The sequence below is a fragment of the Schistocerca piceifrons genome, chromosome 3, assembly GCF_021461385.2.
Source record: "Schistocerca piceifrons isolate TAMUIC-IGC-003096 chromosome 3, iqSchPice1.1, whole genome shotgun sequence".
Lineage (NCBI taxonomy): Eukaryota > Metazoa > Arthropoda > Insecta > Orthoptera > Acrididae > Schistocerca > Schistocerca piceifrons.
In genome coordinates, this window is record NC_060140.1 from 472,972,731 (window position 1) to 472,996,758 (window position 24,028).

The 24,028-nt window shown below is 44.2% G+C and overlaps 1 protein-coding gene across 1 annotated transcript in view; it reads left to right on the top strand.

Moving 5' to 3' along the window:
• LOC124788016 (mitochondrial dimethyladenosine transferase 1) overlaps positions 1-24,028 on the top strand; it is a 48,605-nt gene that overhangs the window by 11,930 nt on the left and 12,647 nt on the right. The window contains exons 2-3 of the mRNA XM_047255068.1: positions 6,815-7,011; positions 13,199-13,356. Of these exons, the coding sequence (XP_047111024.1) occupies positions 6,815-7,011; positions 13,199-13,356 (355 nt within the window). The remainder of the gene's footprint in view (positions 1-6,814; positions 7,012-13,198; positions 13,357-24,028) is intronic.

Sequence of the window (24,028 nt, forward strand, 5' to 3'; positions counted from 1 at the left end):
GAGAACGGAGTGCCTCAGGGCTCCGTCTTGAGCATAGCCCTTTTTGCCATAGCAATCAATCCTATTATGGATTGCATTCCACCTAATGTCTCAGGCTCTCTTTTTGTCGATGACTTCGCAGTCTACTGCAGTGCCCAGAGAACATGCCTCCTGGAGCGCTGCCTTCAGCGTTGTCTAGACAGCCTATACTCATGGAGTGTGGCAAATGGCTTCCGGTTCTCTGAAGAGAAGACGGTTTGCATCAACTTTTGGCGATATAAAGCGTTCCTTCTGCCATCCTTACATCTCGGTCCCGTTGTTCTCCCATTCGTGGAAACAACTAAGTTTCTAGGGCTCACACCGGACAGGAAACTTTGTTGGTCTCCACACGTCTCTTATTTGGCTGCCCGTTGTACACGTTCCCTTAATGCCCTCAGAGTTCTTAGTGGTTCATCTTGGGGAGCGGATCGCACTGTCCTGCTTCGCTTGTGTCGGTCCATAGTCCGATCGAAGCTGGATTATGGGAGCCTCGTCTACTCGTCTGCTCGGCCATCCCTCTTACGCCGTCTCAACTCCATCCACCATAGGGGGTTACGTCTTGCGACCAGAGCCTTCTCCACTAGTACCGTCAAGAGTCTTTATGCTGAAGCTGCCGAATTACCATTGACCTACCAGCGCGACGTCCTGCTCTGTCGGTATGCCTGCCAGCTGTTGTCAATGCCCGACCACCCCTCTTATCAGTCCTTCTTCGCCGATTCTCTCGACTGTCAGTATGGGTTGTATGTGTCTGCCCTGCTGCCCCCTGGAGTCCGCTTTCGTCGCCTGCTTCGACAGTTGGGTTTTGCCCTCCCTACCACCTTCAGAGAGGGTGAGAGCCCGACTCCACCTTGGCTCCAGGCTCCGGTTCATATTTATCTCGACCTCAGCTCGCTCCCGAAGGAGGGTACTCCGGCTGCAGTGTATTGCTCACGGTTTGTCGAACTTCGTGCGCGACTTGCCAGTCACACCTTTATTTACATTGATGGCTCTAAAACTGACGATGGTGTCGGCTGTGCCTTTGTCGTCGGGGCCGTCACCTTTAAATACTGGCTCCTCGACCAATGTTCCAGCTTTACGGCCGAGCTTTTTGCTCTCCATCAGGCCGTTCAGTATGCCCGCCGCCACCGCCATTCATCGTGTGTACTCTGCTCTGATTCACTCAGTGCTCTTCAGAGCCTTGGAGCTCCATATCCGGTCCATCCCTTGGTGCAACGGATCCAGCAGTCCCTCCATTCCTTTGCTGATGGTGGCTCTCCTGTCAGCTTTCTGTGGGTTCCCGGTCATGTCGGAGTGCCTGGGAATGAGGCTGCTGATGCTGCAGCCAAGGCTGCAGTCCTCCTGCCTCGGCCAGCCACCCATTGTGTCCAGTCATCTGATGTTAGTGGGGTTGTCTGTAAGAGGCTTGTGTCGTGGTGGGATGCTTGGTCCTCACTTCAAGGAAACACGCTCTGGGCAGTAAAACCGTTCCCAACTGCTTGGACAACCTCCTCCTGACCATCTCGGCGAGAAGAGGTCCTTCTGACCAGGTTGCGGATTGGGCATTGCCGGTTTAGCCACCGCTACCTGCTCTCCGGTGACCCAGCCCCGCAGTGCCCTTGTGGTCATGTATTAACAGTGCGCCATGTTTTATTGTCGTGTCCCCGTTTAGTCAATCTCGTGTTGTCCTCTCTCTGCCGTCTACTTTACAGGATATTTTAGTTGATGACGCTCGAGCAGCTGCTCGTGTTCTACGTTTTATTACTTTTACTGGCTTATCCAAAGACATCTAACTCTTTCACTTATTTTATCTGCATCTTTGTAAGAACGTTCTGGTGTCTCCCCCCCCCCCCCCCCCCCTATGTTTTACTAGATTCTATGTGCTCTATCATGTGTGACTGGGCACTAATGACCTCAGTAGTTGAGCGCCCTTAAAAAAAAAAAAAGAAACACACCTGACGTTCCGGACGACTTGGCTGATTGGAAAGAAGACATTGTATATCAAAAAAAAGAAAGTGAAGCAGAATCATCGGAAGATAGTGACATACGTCCAAGAAGAATTTGGCGAACACTACGGTTGCCAACGAAAAATTCGAGTGAATCAGACGAAGAAGACAGTGCAAAGTGGTCAGACTTTGATTTACCGAGGATCAATAATAAATTTGAAGGATCTCCGGGTCCAAACATATTTTCCAAAGATTTACAGAGCGTCAAGGATATCGTAGAATTATATATTGGGAACGATCTATTTGAATATATTAGTAATGAAACCAACAAGTACTACAATCAGAATTGCAATAGGAGGAAACTGGATAACAAAAATGCCAAATTTGTCAACGTTACTGGATCCGAACTTAGAAAATGGTTTGGGCTTGCTATCCTTATGGGAATCGTGAAAAAAGAAAGGATCGATGATTATTGGTCAACGAATCCATTGATAGACACACCGATATTTCGAAAAACGATGGCTCACAACCGATTCAGACAAATATTATTATTTTTACATTTTTCTGACAACAGTAAACCGGATAATGCCGACCGGCTTTTCAAAGTGCAATTCGTAACTGATTATTTCCAAAAAAGTTTAAACAAACTTTTAATCTAAGTCAAAACATCTCAATTGATGAAGGAATGATACCGTGGCATGGACGGTTAAATTTTAATGTTTACAATCCATCGAAAATTATGAAATATGTCATACTCATTCGGATTCTGTGTGATTCGAGTACGGGATACATTTCCTCATTCGAGATATCTTCAGGCGCTGGACAGTCTTTAGCACAAACAGTGATGGAGCTATTGGCACCTTCTTAAGGAAAGTGGCTTCACCTCTACGTGGAAAATTATTATAACAGTGTAGAACTTGCAGAGAAGTTACTTGAAAAGAAAATTCGAGTTTGTGGTACGATACGGCAAAATAGAAGATTTCCGGAAAAATTAAAGCGCGCAAAAGTCAGTGTGTTAGAAACTTGTCATCAGTGGAAAGGTGAAGTACTCACACAGGTATGGAGAGCTTCGAAAACTAAAACGATACAAATGATCTCTACAATACATAATGCTACTTTGACTGACACTCAAAGAGAATGTAGAAAAACCAATTACACAATAAAAAAACCTGAAAGTGTGTTAGACTACAACAAACACATGAAAGGAGTGGACCAGGCAGACCAATATTTGAGTTATTACCCTATATACAGAAAAACTATAAAATGGTCAAAAAAGGTTTGCATGTACCTATTTAATCGCGCATTATTTAATGCATTCCGTACATGGCAACATTTCAATACAGAACACAAGAGTCTCCGATTTCGCGATTTTTATTGAAAGTGTCTGATTCGTGGATAAAAGACCATGCACCTGCTTCTGAGCAAAGCTTTGAGGTTGCCACTACATCGCGTATGTCTCATCATGATCCAGTCGACAGACTGTCCAGTCACATAAAGCAACACCAACTAATACTTATTTCTGAAACGGATAAACGAAAACAAAGAAACTGCCATGTATGTTCCAAAAACAAAAAAAGGAGAACAACAAATTTAATGTGCAAGTCTTGTGGAATTGCGCTGCATCTTGGAGACTGTTTTGCTGCATATCATATAAAAGAGAAATACTAAGTACCGAAGACAATGCAAATAAACATATATATGAAACAAACAAATTTTGTATTTGTTACGTGTGTATATCTTCGAAATTTCATGAAAGTAGGGGAACAGGATTGTGAACTTAAACTTAACAGTTTATAATCTCCCAATAATGTCAAGAACGGCCGGCGACAAGCCAATTTATCTGAATTAGAGCTGCCGGCGCCAAGCGAATGAAATTGTACGATACGTGCCGACGGCAAAGTTTGCCGAATATGTGAAGTGTTAAGTTTGTAGAGAATGTATGAGAGTGACCTAAGTTGATGCATCTAGGGCCCAGGGGACCAGTATATGTGGTGGAGTCAGTGGGACAATGTATGGTATTCTATCCAGAGTGTTTCCTGATATCAGAATTCTAGACTTGCTATTAAGGGGGGTTCAATGATACATTATTTTTCCTGTCATTAGATTGCTATATTTATGTATCAACTGACTTTCATTCTTAAGTATGTTTTTATGATTTTATTTATTTATTTTGTTGTTGTTGTAGAATATATGGCAAGTGTATTCACCTGCATATTTGCATGTTTCTTGTATATGAAAATTGCTGTTAATGCAGTTTTTTGTGAAATTTTGGGTTATGTTGTTAATTTTTGTTGGTGATTATGTTGGATTGTGTTAGATAGTTATCATGGAGTTTTACGTACATCGATGAGATTAGGTTTTCAGTATTAGGTATGCGAGTAAGTTTCGGTTTTGTGGTACCACTACCAGCCTACCTGATGATGCCGGTACTGCCTTTTGTTAATTTTTGCAGTTTGTTCCTTTTTACTGGTCTCGCCTTTATGCTTTTTGTAATGTTACGTATTTCTGATATTTCTATATTTCTGTTCGTATTGGTCTTACAGGTTGAGCTGAAACATGTACTGTTGTTGCCAGTTCCATCTTACATTAGTTTTCGTTAATTTTTTTGCTATGTATCAATCTTGCATATTGTGGTGCCATTTGTTTTTGCATTTTTTGTAGCGGGATGTAGAGGAATGTTTGATGAGAGTCAACAGCTTTGACCAGTGATGTAGGAAATATGCGACAAATGCCATAAACAATATGGCAATTGTAACATAATTTATTGTAGACATTTCCAGAGGCCTCGGCTTCAAATCACTCTGTCACCTCGACGAGGTTTTTACAATATTACATTCACTGACTTTGCCAACTCGCAACAAAACTGCCACCTTACAATCAAACCTAGACCTCGGGCAAAGCGGCAGATCAATCTGCTACCACAACTTGTTCTTTTTTTTCTATTTTTTATTTTACATTCATTGGCTTCAATAACTAACAAGAAAACTGTCAATATATGCACGAAAAAGTAACATTACAGCAGTCGTTAACATTACATTGCTAGTCAAAGCCGATGACTGGTATTGAACATACTTCTTGACCATTTGTTGTAGTGTTGGGTTTTGAAGTTGAGCTATATAGATGAAATTATGATTATGACGCCAATTGCAGTTTCTTGGCTCTTATTGTGCACTTTTTTCTTTTTTAAAACTATTGTTTGTTTCATTCTTACATTTTGTATATTTTACCAATAATGTGATTTTGCAGTTGTTACACTAGATGTTAGTTTCTCCCCATCTCAAAGCTCCACTTTCTTGCAGTAGTACCATTAGCCTCAATATTTATTATTAAGAATTTGTGCAGCTCTGTTTCATCATCCTGAAATCATGTTCATGTTACATCTTGGGGCTTTGTTTGTGTGACGTCATTGGTCAAAGCCAATAGGTGGTATCAATCACCCTGGTTTATCCACTGGCTGTTCACAGTTATGATAGGACCCTAAGGGCATAGCATACTGGTGATATTCTCTTTGCCAGTGTCTTTCCTTCCATATCAGATGACAATCAATATTCGTTCATAGAAGCAATAATAATGTCAGCTGTGTAGATTTGCAGAATACATAGTTTTATTTTGTGCCACACTATTAATAAAAGCACAGTTACTGCATTGTGGCTATGTAAACTGCAGTCACTATGTGGTGAAAATTTGTATAAAAAATAATCTGTTAACAACCTGTTATCACATTACTTATTTATAATGTGATGTGGACAAATAAAATTGTAATGAACAATTTTGGATCACATTTCTCCTTAACTATGACACATATTTACCTCCTGTAATAGTTGTTAACCCTTTATAGGACATGGTAAAAGAGTGTACCATCCATTTAAAAGAAATTATATCTGTAACATGTTTTTCGTATGGTAGAAAAGCAAAAAGTGAAACTGGAGAATGTTGTAAATTATGTAAAATCTGAATCTTTCAGATTCAGTTAGACATCTATATCTCACTGTTGTGTAATTTGATATGTTAGCTCTTAAAATGGTACTGAGGTAGTTCTGTTTAAATATGAGCTATACAAAACTTTTGATGAAATCGTAAAATTAGGAGGAGACAGAGTGGTAGACAAGTACTTACCTTCACTTAGTGCAATGCCAAGTGCCGGCCAGAGTGGCCGTGCGGTTCTAGGCGCTACAGTCTGGAGCCGAGCGACCGCTACCGTCACAGGTTCGAATCCTGCCTTGGGCATGGATGTGTGTGATGTCCTTAGGTTAGTTAGGTTTAATTAGTTCTAAGTTGTAGGCGACTGATGACCTCAGAAGTTAAGTCACATAGTGCTCAGAGCCATTTGAACTTTGCAATGCCAAGTACTGTCAATACATGCATTTAAAAATAGAAAAACTATACCTAGCTTTCAGAACTGTTAGTCCCTTCCTAAGTCAGTACCCCCATTAGACTGTTTTTTATTTGCAGTGTTTCATTTACACGATCATGACTTCGGCTTCAAAGTGCCATTTAGGCACTGTATAACACTTAATACACTTGATAATGTCACATTGAAGCCAAAATCATGACAGTGTAAATGTAACACTGCAAATAAAAAAACAGTCTAATGGCAGTACTGACTTTAAAGAGATTGCTAAATGGCATGATGAGGTGGAATGTCCTGTTATGAAGATGAGCTGAGAGATAACAAAATTTTTGATACGTTCTGTGCAGTAGTTCAGTATGAAGACATGGGTGAAAACGGAGTATACAGAATTTATTGACATTCTTTTTTAGTCACAATTTTATCTCTTTGATTGTTAGAATTGGGGTTGTTGCATATGATAAATTTTGTAAAATATGTTGTCTGTATATTATGCTGATAGGCATTTCTTTTTGTTTTGTTACAGCTGTTGGCTGAAGCAACCGGTGGAAGAGTGGAAATAATCTATGGTGACATTCTTAGCTTCAGAATGGATAAATTGTTTCCAGAAGCAACCAAGGTGACGTGGGAAGATTCACCACCCAATATTCATTTAATTGGAAACCTGCCTTTTAATGTTTCAACACCTCTTATTATTAAATGGCTGCATGATATTTCTGTTAGGTGAGCTATAGTTTGAAGTATGAAGTGGTTTGTGACATAGTGAATTATAGTTCGGAATTTAATTTATACAGATCAGTGAACGATATGAGCTATGTTTTCAGTGTTGGAATAGATTTGCAATTAGATTGTTATTTCGGTAAAGGACAGTAGTGGGTTCATCACTCAGAATTAGTGCACAACACTTTCATGTAGGCTAGTCATATGCTTCTCCTATTTCATGAGCCTTGGTTTTTAAAGAATTTGCTGCTTACAGTGGAAATAGGGTTTTTTCTTTCATTGGCTGGGGTTTAACTTTGGTGCATGGCTTAATAAATTTTTTGAAAACAAGCGGCTTGGCTAATTTCAATATGTCATCTATGATAAAACTGCTAAGAACCACAGTAACCACCACCTCATTCCCAAACTGTAGATACACTCACTGGACAAAATACTAATCACTCTCTTAAAATTGCCGACGCCCGCTTTGGTGTGCTGTAGACAATGTAGAACTGGTACCATGTGTTTGTGACACTCTCCTCTGCTGAAATAAGCCATGACAGTGAATTTGTGTATGTCTGCCAGTTGATCATATGGAGTCAATGCGTTTACATGGGTCAATGTAGAGTCACAACAGAGTGGCAGAAAGGAGCTGTTGTATTTGGATATATCGTAAATTAAGTTTCCTGTTGGTGCATCGGTGTGGAATGTCTAATGTGCCTGCAAGGAATTTTGTATCATTTACAGTCAGGTACAGGCAATAAGAACATTGGTTGCAAAAATATCCAAACCCATCGAGGCTGGAACGAGTGTCACACATTGTCAGTGACAATAAGTTTCAAACTAGGCAGGAATTGCTGCTGTCAGTGAATGCCGGTCCATCTCAACCAGTTTCTTAGCAAAGATTGTAAAGAGATCTATATGCAGTGGACATTTGGAATTGGGTACCCTACAAAAGGCATGCAAATGGAGCAAGAGGTAAATGCTGTCTGTATGCTTCTCTACGAGCCCTAATTTCTGATATCTTGTCTTTATGGCCCATATACAAAATGTAGAGTCATTCTGCAGTCAGCCAGAAATGCCAGTTTTCTGAATTTTTGCAATAGTGTTTCACATAAAGATCATCACCTTCCCTCCAGGAATTCTCACTTGAGTTAATGAGCATTTCTGTAGTACTCATATGTTGTAACAAATCTAGCAACAAACCTGTGAATTGCTTTGATATCTTCCTTTAATCAGACCTCAGGGGGGGGGGGGGGGGGGGGAGGTGGGAGATCCCAGACACACATGCAGCACTAAAAAATGGGTTGCGCTAGTGTCCTGTACATCATCTCCTTTGTAGATAAGCTAAATGTTCCTAGAACTCTTCCAGTAAACCAAAGTTGACCCTTTGCTTTCCCTGCTACCGACTGTACGTGCTCGTTAGACAAAGTGATAGTGTCATGCATCACAAACCACTAACACTGTATTTGACCATTAGAGGGTTGTTTTTCGTGCTCATGTCCATTACCTTATATTTTTCTACATAGAGTCATTAATCAAACCAAATAGAAATTCTGTAAATGTCATCCTGTATTCTCTGACAGTCAAATGATAATGCTTTCCTGTACATTACAGAATCATCAGCAACCATTCGCTGATTGTTGCTCTCCCTATCCTTAAGATCATTTATGTACTTATGGAGCAAAAGTGGTCTTGCCACACGGTTCGGGGGCACTCTTGATGATATCCTTCCCTCTCATGAATACTTGCCGTCCAGGGCAACATGCTGTGTACTATTACTTTAGAAGTCTTTCACCACTCATGTATCAGAGAACCAATTCCATATGCTCAGATCTGCATTGACAGTCTGCAGTGGGCACTGTGTGAAACACTTTCCAGAAATCTGGGAATATGGAATCTGCCTGTTGCTTTTCATCCATGGTTCGCAGGATGGCCTCGCAGAAGTAAAGTTATTATTGCACATTGCTTTGTCGAATTCGGAGGAATTTTTTTGCAGCAGAGCATTATCTTCACAGCTGATAACCCTGTTCTTGGATGACCACTTTTATTGTGAATCTCGTGTTCAGCCATGCTGCACTGCTATTATTAGTGCAGTGCCAACATGAAATACTTGTTCACAACACCTGTTGACTGTAAAACACTTCAGTGCCAGAAAATATTACTTTACTATGAGAGCTAATGGATGTAGGTGCCTCTAAAGTGTGACACCACATGGTACTGTTCATACACGGTGTGGCAACAGGGGCGCTTTACCAAGCGAACTGCTGATGGCATGGTAGGGAAAGCCGGCCCGCCATTGGCGTTACCCAGACAACGGCGTCATGTCCCCATCGGTGAGCCAAGCATCAAAAGTTGCAACTAATTTTAAACGCACTATAGTAATGGTGATAGCTGTGTGGTATTGGCATGAAGTTTCCTAGTGTGAAATAGTTTTTTACCAGTATTTGTGTTTTCCTACCACAAGTACCACACAAACAAAAATAACCTTATATGAAGATAAAAATAAAAGTACATTCTGTCTGGCATAAACTATATCAAATTAACAGAAAGATCAGAAGAATTTAAATACTTAAAACTTTACTCTGCTGCCCCACCCCCAACCCCACCTGAAAAACACAGGAAAAGAGGAGGGGGGGGGGGGGGGGAGGGAGGAAGGGAACAATAGCTATCTAGCAAACTTCTGCCAGCCATACTCATCTAAATGAGCCTGCAAAGCAGAACAGCACGTCTTAATCCTCCCCAAAATGCAATTAATGATGTTTTGCTGCTCCGAACAGTGTTGATGGGATCCTTGGTAGAATAATTTATAGGTACTATGGTTTACCACTAAATGCTGACCCTCCCTTTTCCTGAAATACTTATTAGAAAGAAAAGAATCGGATACGACTGTAGATCCATCAGCAATAAATTCTTTACATATGCCAACGAGAACCCTGTTACTATGATTATCAATACCCCTAAAAACTACCAATGAACTCTCATATCCCAGAAACACCTCCCAAAATCCTATTATTCACTACTCCCTTACCAGTACCATACTTGTAATCCCCAGAAATGACTTGGCTCTCTCTGTGTTAATTCCGTGTCCCACTATCTGTCGTATGTATTCAATTAAATTCGGGAACCTCTCCCTACCTTTGAAGAAAAATATCGCATCAGTAACAGTGTATTTGCTAACCCTAGTCTCATGAGGACAGAACAAAACCGAAGAATGACAATAAAAAAGGCCAGTGTTATTGTAGATGATGAACCTTTATTTTTTTTAACCAAGTGCGTATGCAGATAGGCATCCTAAATTTTTGACTTTGATACAAATCCATCCTTATATTGGGCATAGCAACTTTCACCATTTTCTGCAGGTGTGTCATTTCAAATATTCAGATTAGTTTTGAAGAAAAGCTATCGCGGATGTCATATTATGAATTTACTCACTAACATACTACTGTTAAATTCATCGCAAACAAGCATACAAGAAAAATGAGTACCACCCTTTCCACTAGCCTGATAAAAATGTAACACACTTGGAAATGACTGGGATATACAAGGTGTGGACAAAAATATGGAAACATTGAAAACACCACACATTACAATGCCTCATACAGTGTTGGAAAACTGTTGGCATTTTAAACAGCTTCCAGTAATCTGGGAATGGATAAATACAGATCCTGTTTGATATTTAGGAGTGCTGTAAAATAGTGACAAATGCAGATAACAATGATGAATGTGGTAGTGATCATGCACCCTTCTCTCCAAAGTAGACCACAAAGGATCCAGGTCTGGTGACTATGGTGACCAGAGGAGATGTGACAATTCATCCTTGTGCTCACAAAACCAGGACAATGCAGGCTGTGAATACAGCCCATTTCCTGTCATTGTGAAACATTGCATCATGAGAGGGCCTTGTCAGCCTAAATGGTCACACAATCAATCCTTGGCAGTAATGTGGCCTTGCAGAATACCATGATATGGCTACCTAAACTACCACCAAACCCACTTCATGTTTGAATCTTGGGACACAAACTTGACCAGAAGTATGAACCAATACACATTTAACCAATTAACTTTCTTCCTTTGCTCCGTAGTACAGGTTTTATGGCTTTGGCATCAAATTTTCATGTTAGAAGCATTTGCATCACTGATAAGTGGTTCTGGAATTCCAGCTCACCCTGCGTATTTATAGTGTTCACTTTTGATGCCGACATGGTCTGCAAGTGCAACATTCAGTCCTGCAGTGGTCCTTGCAGCTTTCATCCCCTTACTTTTCATCACAATCTTCTTCAATGACTGTCTGTCACAATCACTCAGCACACACACTTTCATCCATGTTGTGACTTACTGGAGACTTTTTTTTTTCCTTGTATTATGTTTTAAATTTTGATACAGTACCTCTTGAAACACCAGACACTTTGGCTACCTTGGTTACAGGAGCACCCACCATATGAGCACAATCAATTTGCCCGTGTTCAAAGTCTTGTAGCTCTGACATAATGCACTTACAGTTACATAGGATATTGTTCTAACTATGACTGATCTTGCAATGTGTTTAAGACATTGCACAGCTGCTGTTGCTGGTCAGAAACAACAGCACAATCTCCAGGCTTGCCTAGCATTTAAATTAATGTTAGTCAGCTGCATCCAACTTATGAATTTGAGAGCATAGGTTGAACTGCATACCACATACATAAAACAGGTACACAACACTAGCTGTTGCTGATGAAAAGTGCTAGACTGCTTGAGTGGGCAACCAGTGATTGGCGGCAATGAGCCCTTGAAAAAAATCTTTACAGGTTCAGAAGACATACTTGTAATTTGTTGGAATATCCATTAGGCAGGTTATAAAGCACCCTTAGGATATAAGTATCTGGTTAAGGAAATACAATATGTGCTCAGTGTGTTGGCTTCCTGTGGTCCATCTGACATGTAGAATAGAGCTATGTGCAGTTACATGTAATCGCTGATGCCCATCAAAGTTATTAAGCTTCATAAAGTAACTGGAGACAGGTTTAATAATATTATGCAGACTTAATTGGAGAATCGTAGTTTGTGAAGACTTGTTGGGTAGTACCGTTTGAGGATGTTGAAATCCTGCTTGAAATTATTTGCCATAGTAAAATTGCCTTCAAGGGATTAAGTAAGTTGTGAAATGGCTGATGATAATTTGTTCTGAGACCCAACAACCTTCAGTGAAACAATTGTTAAATGGCTTTATCTGACTATGATGATTAAATTATAATAATAAAATACACTGATCAGTTGGGCACAGCAAAAAGTATTAAACTGTGGAATCATAGGCAGTGACTCAGTCATGATGTTTATATATGAAGAACACTGGGAAGAGATTTGTAAAACATACATGGAAAATTTAATGTTTTCTTAAACACATTTCTATAGAGTTTGGCCTTGGATCCCCCTCAGACAAAATTTGAATTTCCATAAGGCTTGTTCTTGGATATGTAGTTTCAACAATCTCTAAATATGTTTAGTATCTCCTATCTTCCTAATCCCTCCTACTTACTGATCTCTCTGATCCATTTCCCATCTCACTCTCTGCTATAGTTGGAGTCACAAACAATGGCGGTAGAGTTTAGGCTTGTTCTGCACACCCACGTCACATATACTCAGACAGCCAATGAGCATTCAGTAGTGTTCCGAACACTCTGTTCTTGATGCCGTAGCTAATTCCGGCATTAAACGTGATTGTAGCGAGTTGTTTACCGAATTTCTATTTCATTTGTTGTGAGTTGTCATCACTGGTGGTGGTGGTGGTAAGCGATAAATTCTGTATAAGCAAGCAAGAGACACAATTTGCAGAACATACACTTCCTTCTAGTGGAAAGCGTGTGCATACCACAGCTTTTGCTTGAATAGTCAACAGTGTCATTTCCATCAGTGCCTCGACATGCACGAACCGCCATTGTTCGTGGATCAGACTATAGTGATAATCAGATCTTTGCTTTTATTAGCTTGTCATCAGCTACATTTTGCTTGCTCATCTTCAAACTGATTAGCATAATTTGATGTCTATTTGTTTGGTATTCAGTTTGTAAAATAAAGTGCAATCTGAAAATATTGCTATTTCAGCATTTATAGTCTTAAGTAATACAAAGCTACATTGAAATTGAGCAATTCAGTTGAAATTAAATATATGTAGTTGAAGAATAGATATGACCAGAAACCAGATATGTATAACTGTGTGCTCTAATTTCAGGGGTAATGCCTGGTCGTATGGCCGCACAAGGATGTTGTTGACATTTCAAAAGGAGGTTGCAGAACGCATAACTGCGCCAATAATGTCATCACAGAGATGCCGACTCTCCATAATGTGTCAGAATTGGTGTGAAGTTCATCACAAGTTCAATATTCCCGGTGAGGTTTGGTTTTTATAGCAAATACCATAATTTCCTAATTATATTTTCAAACCATAGAAAATTTGACTTAATTTTGAAAGAGTAACATACTGTTGTAACGCTGATAAAGCTCCAGCGAAAGATGTATTGTGCCCACTGTGCTAACCCTACATTGTATGAGGTGTGTTCAGAAGAAAAGGTACTAAACAACATTGTGACTATAATTGAAGTATTCATTCAAAAATAATCACGAGGTGCCTGAGAACAACTATCGTACTATTTCACAAGCCAAAGATTATCTGTTCCCAGAATTCCTCTGTATGTGACAGAAACCAGTCCTCCACTGTATCCTCAAGTTCACACTCCGAGTTGCAGAACTTCCCTCTGAGATGTTTTTTAGTGGACCAAACACATGAGAATCGCAGGTCAGCATGTCTTGACTGTAGTGTGAATGCTCAAGCTGTTCACATTTGAACGTGGCCATTAGACTGTGTGACCTTGGAGACATGTGGACATTGGTTATCATGGAGCAGATCACTACTTCTGTGAACATCTCAGGCTGTTTGCTCCTGATAGATTTGCATAGGCTAAAGTGTGTCTTACAGTACACGTCATTGTTAATGGTTTTTCTGTGCTTGAGGCATTCAATGAGTTTTGGAACTTGGGCATCAAAAGAGATGGTGAGCATCATCTTGTTTGCTGAGGACACAGCTTTGAATTTTTTAGAGGGAGGTGACAGCACTAGATTTGCTACCCTAGATGGCTCACTACGTTATCCCAAAGCAGCATGTGCAAATTTCAACCTGTTTGGTAGTTTCAACCATTCATTCCTTTTTCTTCGAGCACTCCTTATAAAATTACTGTTTCTCTCCACGTTTGTAACTTATCTATGGAAAAATAAATTATTACTGTAAGAAACCCCTGAGATCATGTTAAAATTGTGTGGCCTTAATGGCCTCAGTGTAGAGTGGAAGAGTCTGGAAGACTCTCCCAGAATGCCATATCTAGGTGAAGGCACTCGTTCTTGATTAAATCGCATAGAGCTACCAAAATGCGAGTACATTGGTTGCTACATTTCACTTGTTCCATATAGTTCCAGTTATTCACCGTGGGGTAATGTAGTAGGCTGGGCAGTATGTGATGGGTGCCTCAATGTCAATCAAAACGGAAATATACGCATGCAACCCTGTCAACATGGTCGATGTGATTGCTGGTAGCATACTCAGCAGGAAGATGAAGAATGGCAGCTTTTGATTACCCTCCCCCTCGCTCCTATTCCCCACCACGCACTCCCTAAGGGGGCTGGGGCCCACATCACATTTGTGAGTATGTGTTGTACTGAAAGTCCATCCTTTCCCCATTCTCATTCCCCTTTGCCCCCCCTGCGGGTCCGGGGATTAGAATAGGCCCGAGGTATTCCTGCCTGTCGTAAGAGGCGATTCAAAGGAGTCCCACCCCCTCAAGGGGGTCGTTAGCGCCTGCGTCCGGAGACGGACGGTTCCACGACCTCTATTTGCGGTCATTTTGCTTTTTCACTTCTCGTTTCTTCCTTCCTTTGGTTGGTTCCTTTCTTTGCTCTTTTCCACCTCACTGTCTTCCTTACTCTTTCCCTTGTCTTCTTCTCCTTGCCTTCTTCTCCTTGCCTTCTCATTGCCTTCTTCTCCTTGCCTTCTTCTCCTTGCCTTCTCATTGCCTTCTTCTCCTTGCCTTCTCATTGCCTTCTTCTCCTCCTTGCCTTCTCATTACCTTCTTCTCATTGCCTTCTTCTCATTGCCTTCTTCTCCTTGCCTTCTCATTACCTTCTTCTCATTGCCTTCTCATTACCTTCTTCTCATTGCCTTCTCATTACCTTCTTCTCGTTGCCTTCTCTGATCTCCGCCTCGGCGTTTGAGACAGTCTGTCCTCTCTCTCCCTCTCTCTCTCCCTCTCTCTCTCCTTTTTCCTCTTCTTCCTTCCTCCCTGTGCGTGCCTGAAGGCCGACCCACGCGTTCGCATGCGTAGCCGGTGATGGGGTAACGCGTAATTCCCCGCCCTGGGTAGACATGTAAGGCACGCGCGTACCCCCTGGTAAAGGCCAGGCCCGGGGAGGGGTGATTGCCTGAGCTGATACCTTCTGACCATGCCGATTGGTCCCTCCGTCTGGTTCTCGGGAGGTGTGACCTGAGGTGTAAACATTCACCTAAGGCGGGAGTGCCCTCTGAGAGGGTCCCCACAAGGAAGGAGCGCGCCATCGGAGACGCTGGCAATCATGGGGGATTCCTCCACAATGGATTTCACTCCATCTGTCTCGACTTCTGCCCAAAAACGGAAACGTGACCAGCCACCAGTGACACAAGTACTACCGCCTGCCCCACAGTTCCTCGTCGTTTCTCGATCTGAGGACGGAAAGGATTTTTCCTCTGTCAACCCTTTCGTTATCCAGAAGGGTGTAGATGCCATAGCCGGATCTGTCAAATCTTGTACCAGGTTGCGTAACGGTACCTTATTACTAGAAACTGAGAGCGCCTTTCAGGCGCAAAAACTGCTTCGGGCCACACTCCTGTACACGTTCCCTGTGCGGGTAGAGGCTCACCGAACTTTGAATTCTTCTCGTGGTGTGGTCTATACTAGCTCCCTTGACGGATTGACTGACGAGGAGATTCAATCATTCCTCGCTGAGCAGGGCGTGACGGCTGTCCATAGGGTCATGAAAAAGGTCAACAATGACCTTGTACCGACCCGGACACTTTTCTTGACCTTCGATAGTGTTAAGCTGCCATCGCGCATCAAGGCGGGCTACGAGGTTATTTCTGTTTGCCCCTATGTCCCGACCCCTACGCGCTGCTACCAGTGTCAGTGTTTCAATCACACTCGACAGTCTTGTTCCAATGCGGCTAAATGTGTCACTTGTGGCAGGGATGCCCATGAGGGTGACTGTCCACCTCCGTCTCCTCGTTGTGTGAACTGTCAGGGTGACCATGCCGCATCCTCCCGCAACTGTCCTGTCTATAAGGAAGAACGCTGTATCCAAGAAATTCGGGTCAAAGAGAAAGTGTCCACCTCAGCTGCTCGCAAGCTATTGGCTAGTAGGAAGCCCACGCTGCTCCCAGCGGGGAAATACAGTACTGTCCTCGCCTCGCCTCTCCTCGGACTACCAGGGAGGTGGCAACCCAGACATCCGATCTGACCTTCAGCACCACGGTCGCCCGTTCGGCCAGTGCTAAGATCGCCCGGTCGACGTCTCCTCTTCCTCCCGTCACCCCTCAGACACAAGCACCTTCATCAGCTTCTGCCAAGACGAAGACCCAGAAGTCAGATGCACGGGCCTTCAGGAAGGAACCGTCCCGTGCAGACTTCCTACGTACCTCGACCTCCCAGCCTTCGACCGGTACTTCCACCAAACGGCCTTCCAAGAAGGCTCATAGGAAGCACAGTTCTCCTTCTCCGCCACGGCGCATTTCTTCTCCTGCGCCACCCAGTGGTTGCCGCCCCAGGCCATCATCCGTTTCGCCTGGCCGCACCGCTGGTAGCCGAACATCTGGCCGTTCACCGGCGGAGGAAGCTCCCTCTCCCGGCCATCTTCCCAAGATGGCCGATGAACCTATAGACCCAATGGACGATGACTGTCCGCCTACTGATAGCGGCGGCAGTGCTCGCTCGAAGCCAGGCCCTCAGCGGCCTTCGAGGTGACCCCTTCTTTCATCTTCCTTTTCTTCTTACGATGGCACTTATTCACTGGAATATTCGCAGCATTCGCTCCAACCGAGAGGACTTGAAGTTGCTGCTCCGCTTGCACCGTCCGCTCGTCGTAGCCCTCCAGGAAACGAAGCTACGCCCATGCGATCAAATTGCCTTGGCACACTACACCTCTGTGCGTTTTGACCTACCCCCTGTGGTAGGTATCCCGGCTCATGGAGGGGTTATGTTGCTGGTCCGGGATGATATTTACTACGATCCCATCATGTTGCACACCGGCCTGCAGGCAGTTGCCAACCGCATTACTCTCCCCACTTTTACGTTTTCCATTTGTACCTTTTACACTCCATCGTCAACTGCCGTTACCTGGGCAGACATGATGCAACTTATTGCTCAGCTACCTGCACCATTCTTGTTAACTGGAGACTTCAATGCCCACCATCCCCTTTGGGGCTCTCCAACATCCTGCCCGAGGGGCTCCCTGTTAGCAGACCTTTTCAACCAGCTCAATCTTGTCTGCCTCAATACTGGTGCCCCTACTTTTCTTTCGGACACATCTCACACCTATTCCCATTTAAACCTCTCTATAAGTACTCCCCAACTTGCACGCTGGTTTGAGTGGTATGCACTTTCTGATACATATTCGAGCGACCACTTCCCGTGTGTTATCCATCTCCTGCAGCATACCCCCCTCTCCGTGCTCCTCTAGTTGGACCATCTCCAAGGCAGACTGGGGGCTCTTTTCTTCCAGGGCGACCTTTCAGGATCAAACCTTCACCAGCTGCGATCGTCAGGTCGCACACCTCACGGAAGTCATTCTCGCTGCTGCTGAATATTCCATCCCTCATCCTACTTCTTCTCCACGTCGCGTACCGGTCCCCTGGTGGACTGCAGCATGTAGAGACACTTTACGTGCTCGTCGACGTGCTTTACGCACCTTTAAACGCCACCCTACAGTGGCGAATTGTATCAATTATAAACGATTACGTGCTCAGTGTCGTCGTATTATTAAAGAAAGCAAGAAAGCCAGCTGGGCTGCTTTCACAAGCACCTTCAACAGTTTTACCCCTTCTTCTGTTGTCTGGGGTAGCCTGCGCCGGCTATCTGGCACTAAGGTCCACTCACCAGTTTCTGGCTTGACGGTCGCGAATGACGTCCTTGTGGCCCCTGAGGATGTCTCCAATGCCTTCGGCCGCTTTTTCGCCGAGGTTTCGAGCTCCGCTCATTACCACTCTGCCTTCCTCCCCCGCAAACAGGCAGAGGAGGCTAGGCCACCTAACTTCCGCTCCTCGAATCGAGAAAGTTATAATGCCCCATTCACCATGCGGGAACTCGAAAACGCACTTGGCCGATCACGGTCCTCCGCTCCAGGGCCTGATTCTATTCATATTCAGATGCTGAAGAACCTTTCTCCTGAGGGTAAAGGTTTTCTTCTTCGTACTTACAATCGCATCTGGATTGAGGGACATGTTCCCGCATGCTGGCGCGAGTCTATTGTTGTCCCGATTCCTAAGCCGGGGAAGCACAAGCACTTGCCTTCCAGTTATCGACCCATCTCACTTACCAGCTGTGTCTGTAAAGTGATGGAGCGAATGGTTAACTTTTGATTGGTTTGGCTGCTCGAGTCTCGACGCCTACTTACCAATGTACAATGTGGATTTCGTAGGCGCCGCTCTGCTGTTGACCATCTGGTTACCTTGTCGACCTTAATTATGAATAACTTCTTGCGGGAGCGCCCGACCGCGGCTGTGTTCTTTGATTTGGAGAAGGCTTATGACACCTGTTGGAGGGCGGGCATTCTCCGCACCATGCATACATGGGGCCTTCGCGGTCGCCTCCCTCTTTTTATTCGTTCTTTTTTAATGGATCGACAGTTCAGGGTACATGTGGGTTCTGTCCTGTCAGACACCTTTCGCCAGGAGAATGGGGTGCCACAGGGCTCAGTTTTGAGCGTCGCTCTCTTCGCCATCGCGATCAATCCAATAATGGATTGCCTCCCAGCTGACGTATCAGGCTCCCTTTTCGTGGACGATTTTACCATCTATTGCAGCGCGCAGTGTACACGTGTCCTGGAGCGCTGTCTTCAGCGTTCTCTTGACCGTCTTTACTCCTGGAGTGTCGCCAATGGCTTCCGTTTCTCTTCCGAGAAGACGGTCTGTATTAACTTCTGGCGCTACAAAGAGTTTCTCCCACCGTCCTTACGACTCGGTCCCGTTGCTCTCCCAATCGTGGAGACAGCAAAATTTTTAGGTCTTACATTTGACAGGAAACTTAGCTGGTCTCCACATGTGTCATATTTGGCTGCCCGTTGTACCCGTTCTTTAAATGTCCTCCGCGTTCTCAGTGGTATGTCGTGGGGAGCGGATCGAACCGTCCTGCTTCGTCTATATCGGTCGATTGTCCGCTCCAAGCTGGATTATGGGAGCTTCGTATACTCCTCTGCACGGCCATCCATCTTACGCCGCCTCAACTCCATACAACATCAAGGTTTACGACTTGCAATTGGAGCGTTTTATACTAGTCCCGTAGAGAGTCTTCATGCTGACGCTGGCGAATTGCCACTCACCTACCGGCGCGATATACTGCTTTGGCGGTATGCGTGTGGGCTACTGTCAATGCCCGACCACCCGTCTTATCGTTCCTTTTTTGACGACTCTCTCGACCGTCAATACGGGTTGTATGTCTCTGCCCTGCTACCCCCTGGAGTTCGCTTTCGTCGCCTCCTTCAACACCTTAATTTTTCACTCCCTGCAACCTTTCGAGTGGGCGAGAGCCACACGCCACCTTGGCTCCAGGCTCAGGTCCGCGTTCACCTTGACCTCAGCTCGCTCCCAAAAGAGGTTACCCCCGGTTCGGTCTACCTTTCCCGTTTTGTTGAACTTCGTTCAAAGTTCATAAATATGACCTTCATTTATACAGATGGCTCAAAGACCAATGACGGGGTCGGGTGTTCTTTTATTGTCGGGGCACAAAGTTTCAAATACCGGCTCCATGGCCATTGTTCGGTCTTCACAGCTGAGCTCTTTGCCCTCTACCAGGCTGTTCTTTACATCTGCCGCCACCGACATTCTGCTTATGTCATCTGCTCCGATTCCCTGAGCGCCATCCAGAGCCTCAGTGATCCGTATCCGGTTCACCCTTTCGTGCACCGGATCCAACACTCTCTTCAGCAGCTGGTGGACGTCGGTTCTCCGGTTAGCTTTATGTGGGTCCCTGGCCATGTCGGTATCCCTGGGAACGAAGCTGCAGATGCCGCGACCAAGGCTGCGGTCCTCCAGCCTCGGACAGCTTCTTGTTGTGTCCCTTCATCAGACTGTAGCAGGGTCATTTGTCGGCGCACTTTATCGCTGTGGCATGCCCATTGGGCTGCACTTACAGACAACAAGCTTCGGGCCTTGAAACCTCTTCCTGCGGCTTGGACGTCCTCCTCCCGCCCTTCTCGGCGGGAGGAGGTCGTTTTGGCCCGGTTACGCATTGGACACTGCCGGTTCAGCCATCGCCATCTGCTGACGGCTGCGCCGGCGCCGTTCTGCCCATGTGGGCAATTGCTGACGGTCCGCCACATTTTAATGTCCTGTCCGGATCTTAACACACTGCGTCTAGATCTTAACCTGCCATGTACTTTAGATGCCATTTTAGCGGATGACCCATGAGCGGCTGCTCGTGTTCTTCGTTTTATCAATTTGACAAACCTCTCTAAGGACATTTGATGATGCTGTTTTTTAATCCTATGCCTGTCAGTCTGTCTTTTATCGTGTTTTCCCTTTTAGTTGTTGTTTTAAACTTGTGCCTCGCGGTGCATTCTTAACGTAGTCAGGGCGCTAATGACCATTGAAGTTGTGCGCCCTAAAACCACAAAAAAAAAAAAAAAAAAAAAAAAAAAAAAAAAAAATTTCCCCTTTGCCTTTTCTTTAGATGGTCTTCTTGATGCTGACCTTGCTTGGATTTGGTTTTTTGTTTTGGACATGCAAGTTTCCTGAACTAGGAACTGTCCTTCATAATTATAAGCCCTGGGCATGCTTTAGCAACGATCACGCTGCGCGGCAATGGAACATAGTGTGTCACGAGGAATGGGGATCATGGCTTAGCTGCCTGGATCACAAGGATGGTATAAATCTCTATTTAAAAAAAAAAGAAAAAACTCTCAACTTCAAAGTGTGCTATGTGCCAGTGGGATGCATGCCTCTTGAGATGGAAGAGTTGTTAGCAGGTAACCTGGGGAACCTGCCGCATCTTAGTGATATAATGCTTACCCAGGCAAGCAGGGCTCTGTCACAGTGTGTGTTCCATCCTCTTGGGAACACAATGAAGCAACTCAAACTTTCCTCTTCTGGTAGCCACAAGGCCCCAGCAATCTCTCCATATGGAAAAGATTATTACAATGCAGAGAGACACGAGCCCACAATATTTCCTTCCCTGGCTATGCTATGGGAAGGGGGACAAACCAAATGTCTGGGAATGAAACACCTCATCCAGTACTTGGTATGTACTCAGACTGATCAGGATACTTTTATTACAGCAAAATCATTATTTTTTTGTCATAAACATTGAAGACAAATTTGATGAAAGTGAATCTCTGGGAAAAATGTGGAACGGTTCACTACTAATTAAAACTTCATCTGCTGCCCAATCTACACCTCTTCAGCAAGTGATCATTTTGGTGACATACCTGTGACTATTGCCCCACAGAAAATGTTAAACATTGTTCAAGGAATCACAAAGAGCTTATACCTCCAAACAAATGTGGAGTTCAGAGCTATTCCCAGTGAAGAGGCACAAGTTGTATCAGACATGAACAAAAAGGGCCCAAGAATAATTGTAGAGGTGCAGGTGGCTTTATCTTAGCTTTCAAAGGGAATGCCCTCCCAAAGAAAGTTGTCATGGTGTATAGGCGTGATGTGAAACTGTATGTCCCACTGCATATGTGGTGCTTCAGATGTTTATGCTTTGGGACTATGTCATCTTGCTGCACTGTGGACTCAGAATGGGGCAACTGGAGATGATCACTCCATGGAGGTAGTCCTTGTGAACATCCACCATTGTGTGTCAACAGCACAGGAAATAATTCTCCATATCTGCCAGTTTGCGTAGTTTTCAAGAAAGAACAAATCTTTTGACAGCCTGTCGTATACTGAGACATGGAAGAAATATGAAAGTCTGCATCCTGGGTATATGACATTCAATTAAGCAAAAATCATGACTATCACACACACCCCACTTGCATCCTCACCTCACCAAGCGCGGTGGCGCAGTGCTAGCCCACTGGACTCGCATTCGGGAGGACGACGGTTCAATCCCGCGTCCGGCCATCCTGATTTAGGTTTTCCGTGATTTCCCTAAATTGCTCCAGGCAAATGCTGGAATGGTTCCTTGGAAAGGGCACAGCTGAATTCCTTCCCCATCCTTCCCTAATCTGATGACGCCGATGACCTCGCTGTTTGGTCTCTTCCCCCAAACAACCCAATCCAACCATCCTCACCTCAGCTTCCTCAAACTGGATCTCCCAATACCCTCCTCTCCTCTGGTTAATGCAATATCTTCTTCAGAACCACTTTCTGTACCCAGCTAAAGAATTGTTCTTATTTGGCATATACTGTGAGAGGGCTCCCTTTTGGGGCCTCTTAACTCGGCTACACTCAGGGCTCAGGTCCGATGCCAAACAGTGGCTGAAAGAACCATGGCCTGTGTGGTCCCAGGGTTACCCACTCTTATCTGTCCCCATGCTCACTGCAAATAGCCCCTTGAACAACCCTGCCTCACCAGAGACTAAGAAGAAGAATTGGAATTGGGACAAGGCTCCTTGGTGCCCCTGGAGGTGTCCGATTCCTCATGCAGCCAGATTCTGAGCCAATGTTTGTGGATGTCTTTCTGTCCCCACTGGTAACAGGTAGTGATCCTGGTGCATGACTCGTCCTTCGTGCCTTACCTGGCCATCAATCACGTGATCTTTCAGTAGAATTGTAATCGATGTTAATGTTATCTGCTGGAACTGAAACACATTTCCTCTCTCCAAGAAACACACTTCACTGTAGAGAATTCTCCAACACTCTGTAATAGTGCCTTCTGTCAGAACCATGCTTGTCTTGAGAGGGCATCTGGAGTGGTCTGTACATTGGTTCGCTAATTTGGTTAACGGATTCCTCTTCATACCACATTGGAAGTGATAGAAGTGTGGGGGCAAACCGTCTAAGCAATCACCATTTGCAACATTCACCTACCTCCGGACAGGCCAGACAGGTTGAATTGATCACCTAAACCAACCCCTATCCCCCCTCCCCCCCACCTTTTCTTGTACGTGGGGACTTCAGTGCATACCAACCCCTGTGAGGAAGTACCACTTTGTGTGTAGGGGTCTTCCAATTGACCGACTTCTCACAGACCACTACATTGGTCACTATGCAGTGCCTTTCACAGTGACCACTGGATTAATGACTCAATGGTGAGAGAGCTGTGGATGGAGTGTTCCTTTTCACACGCTGAGCCCCAGAGATGCTAACCTCCAGACTTCCTATTTCTCTCATCTTGTTTTTATTATTGACAGTACAAAAGATGTCCATTGCCTTTTCAGCATTTTTGCTTTTACTATTTTAATCTCCCGACTACATTGGATCACATTCTCGGTCGACATCTCTCCTTCTGGATGCACCACACTTTGAGGGATGGATGATCATGCTGTTTAGTCCCATAACCCCCCCCCCCCCCCTCCCAATCAACCAATCAAGCACTTAATCATTGAGAATATTGGTTAATGTATACAGCAATCTGAATTAATGAACCCAAGCCAGGTAAAAAAGAGCCCCCAAAACATCGCAGCACCATATGTGGCATGAACTATACACTGCACATGCTATTGGTTAACTACCTCTTTGGACTTATTGGTGACCTCTTTGGACTTATTGGTGCACTCAGTGTCCTGAATAACTTGAAAAGAGGCATAAGTGTGACTAATTGGACCATACTACTGTCCAGTTTCTTTATGATATGGCCCATTGAAGACTGCAGCATGTGTCTCTGAA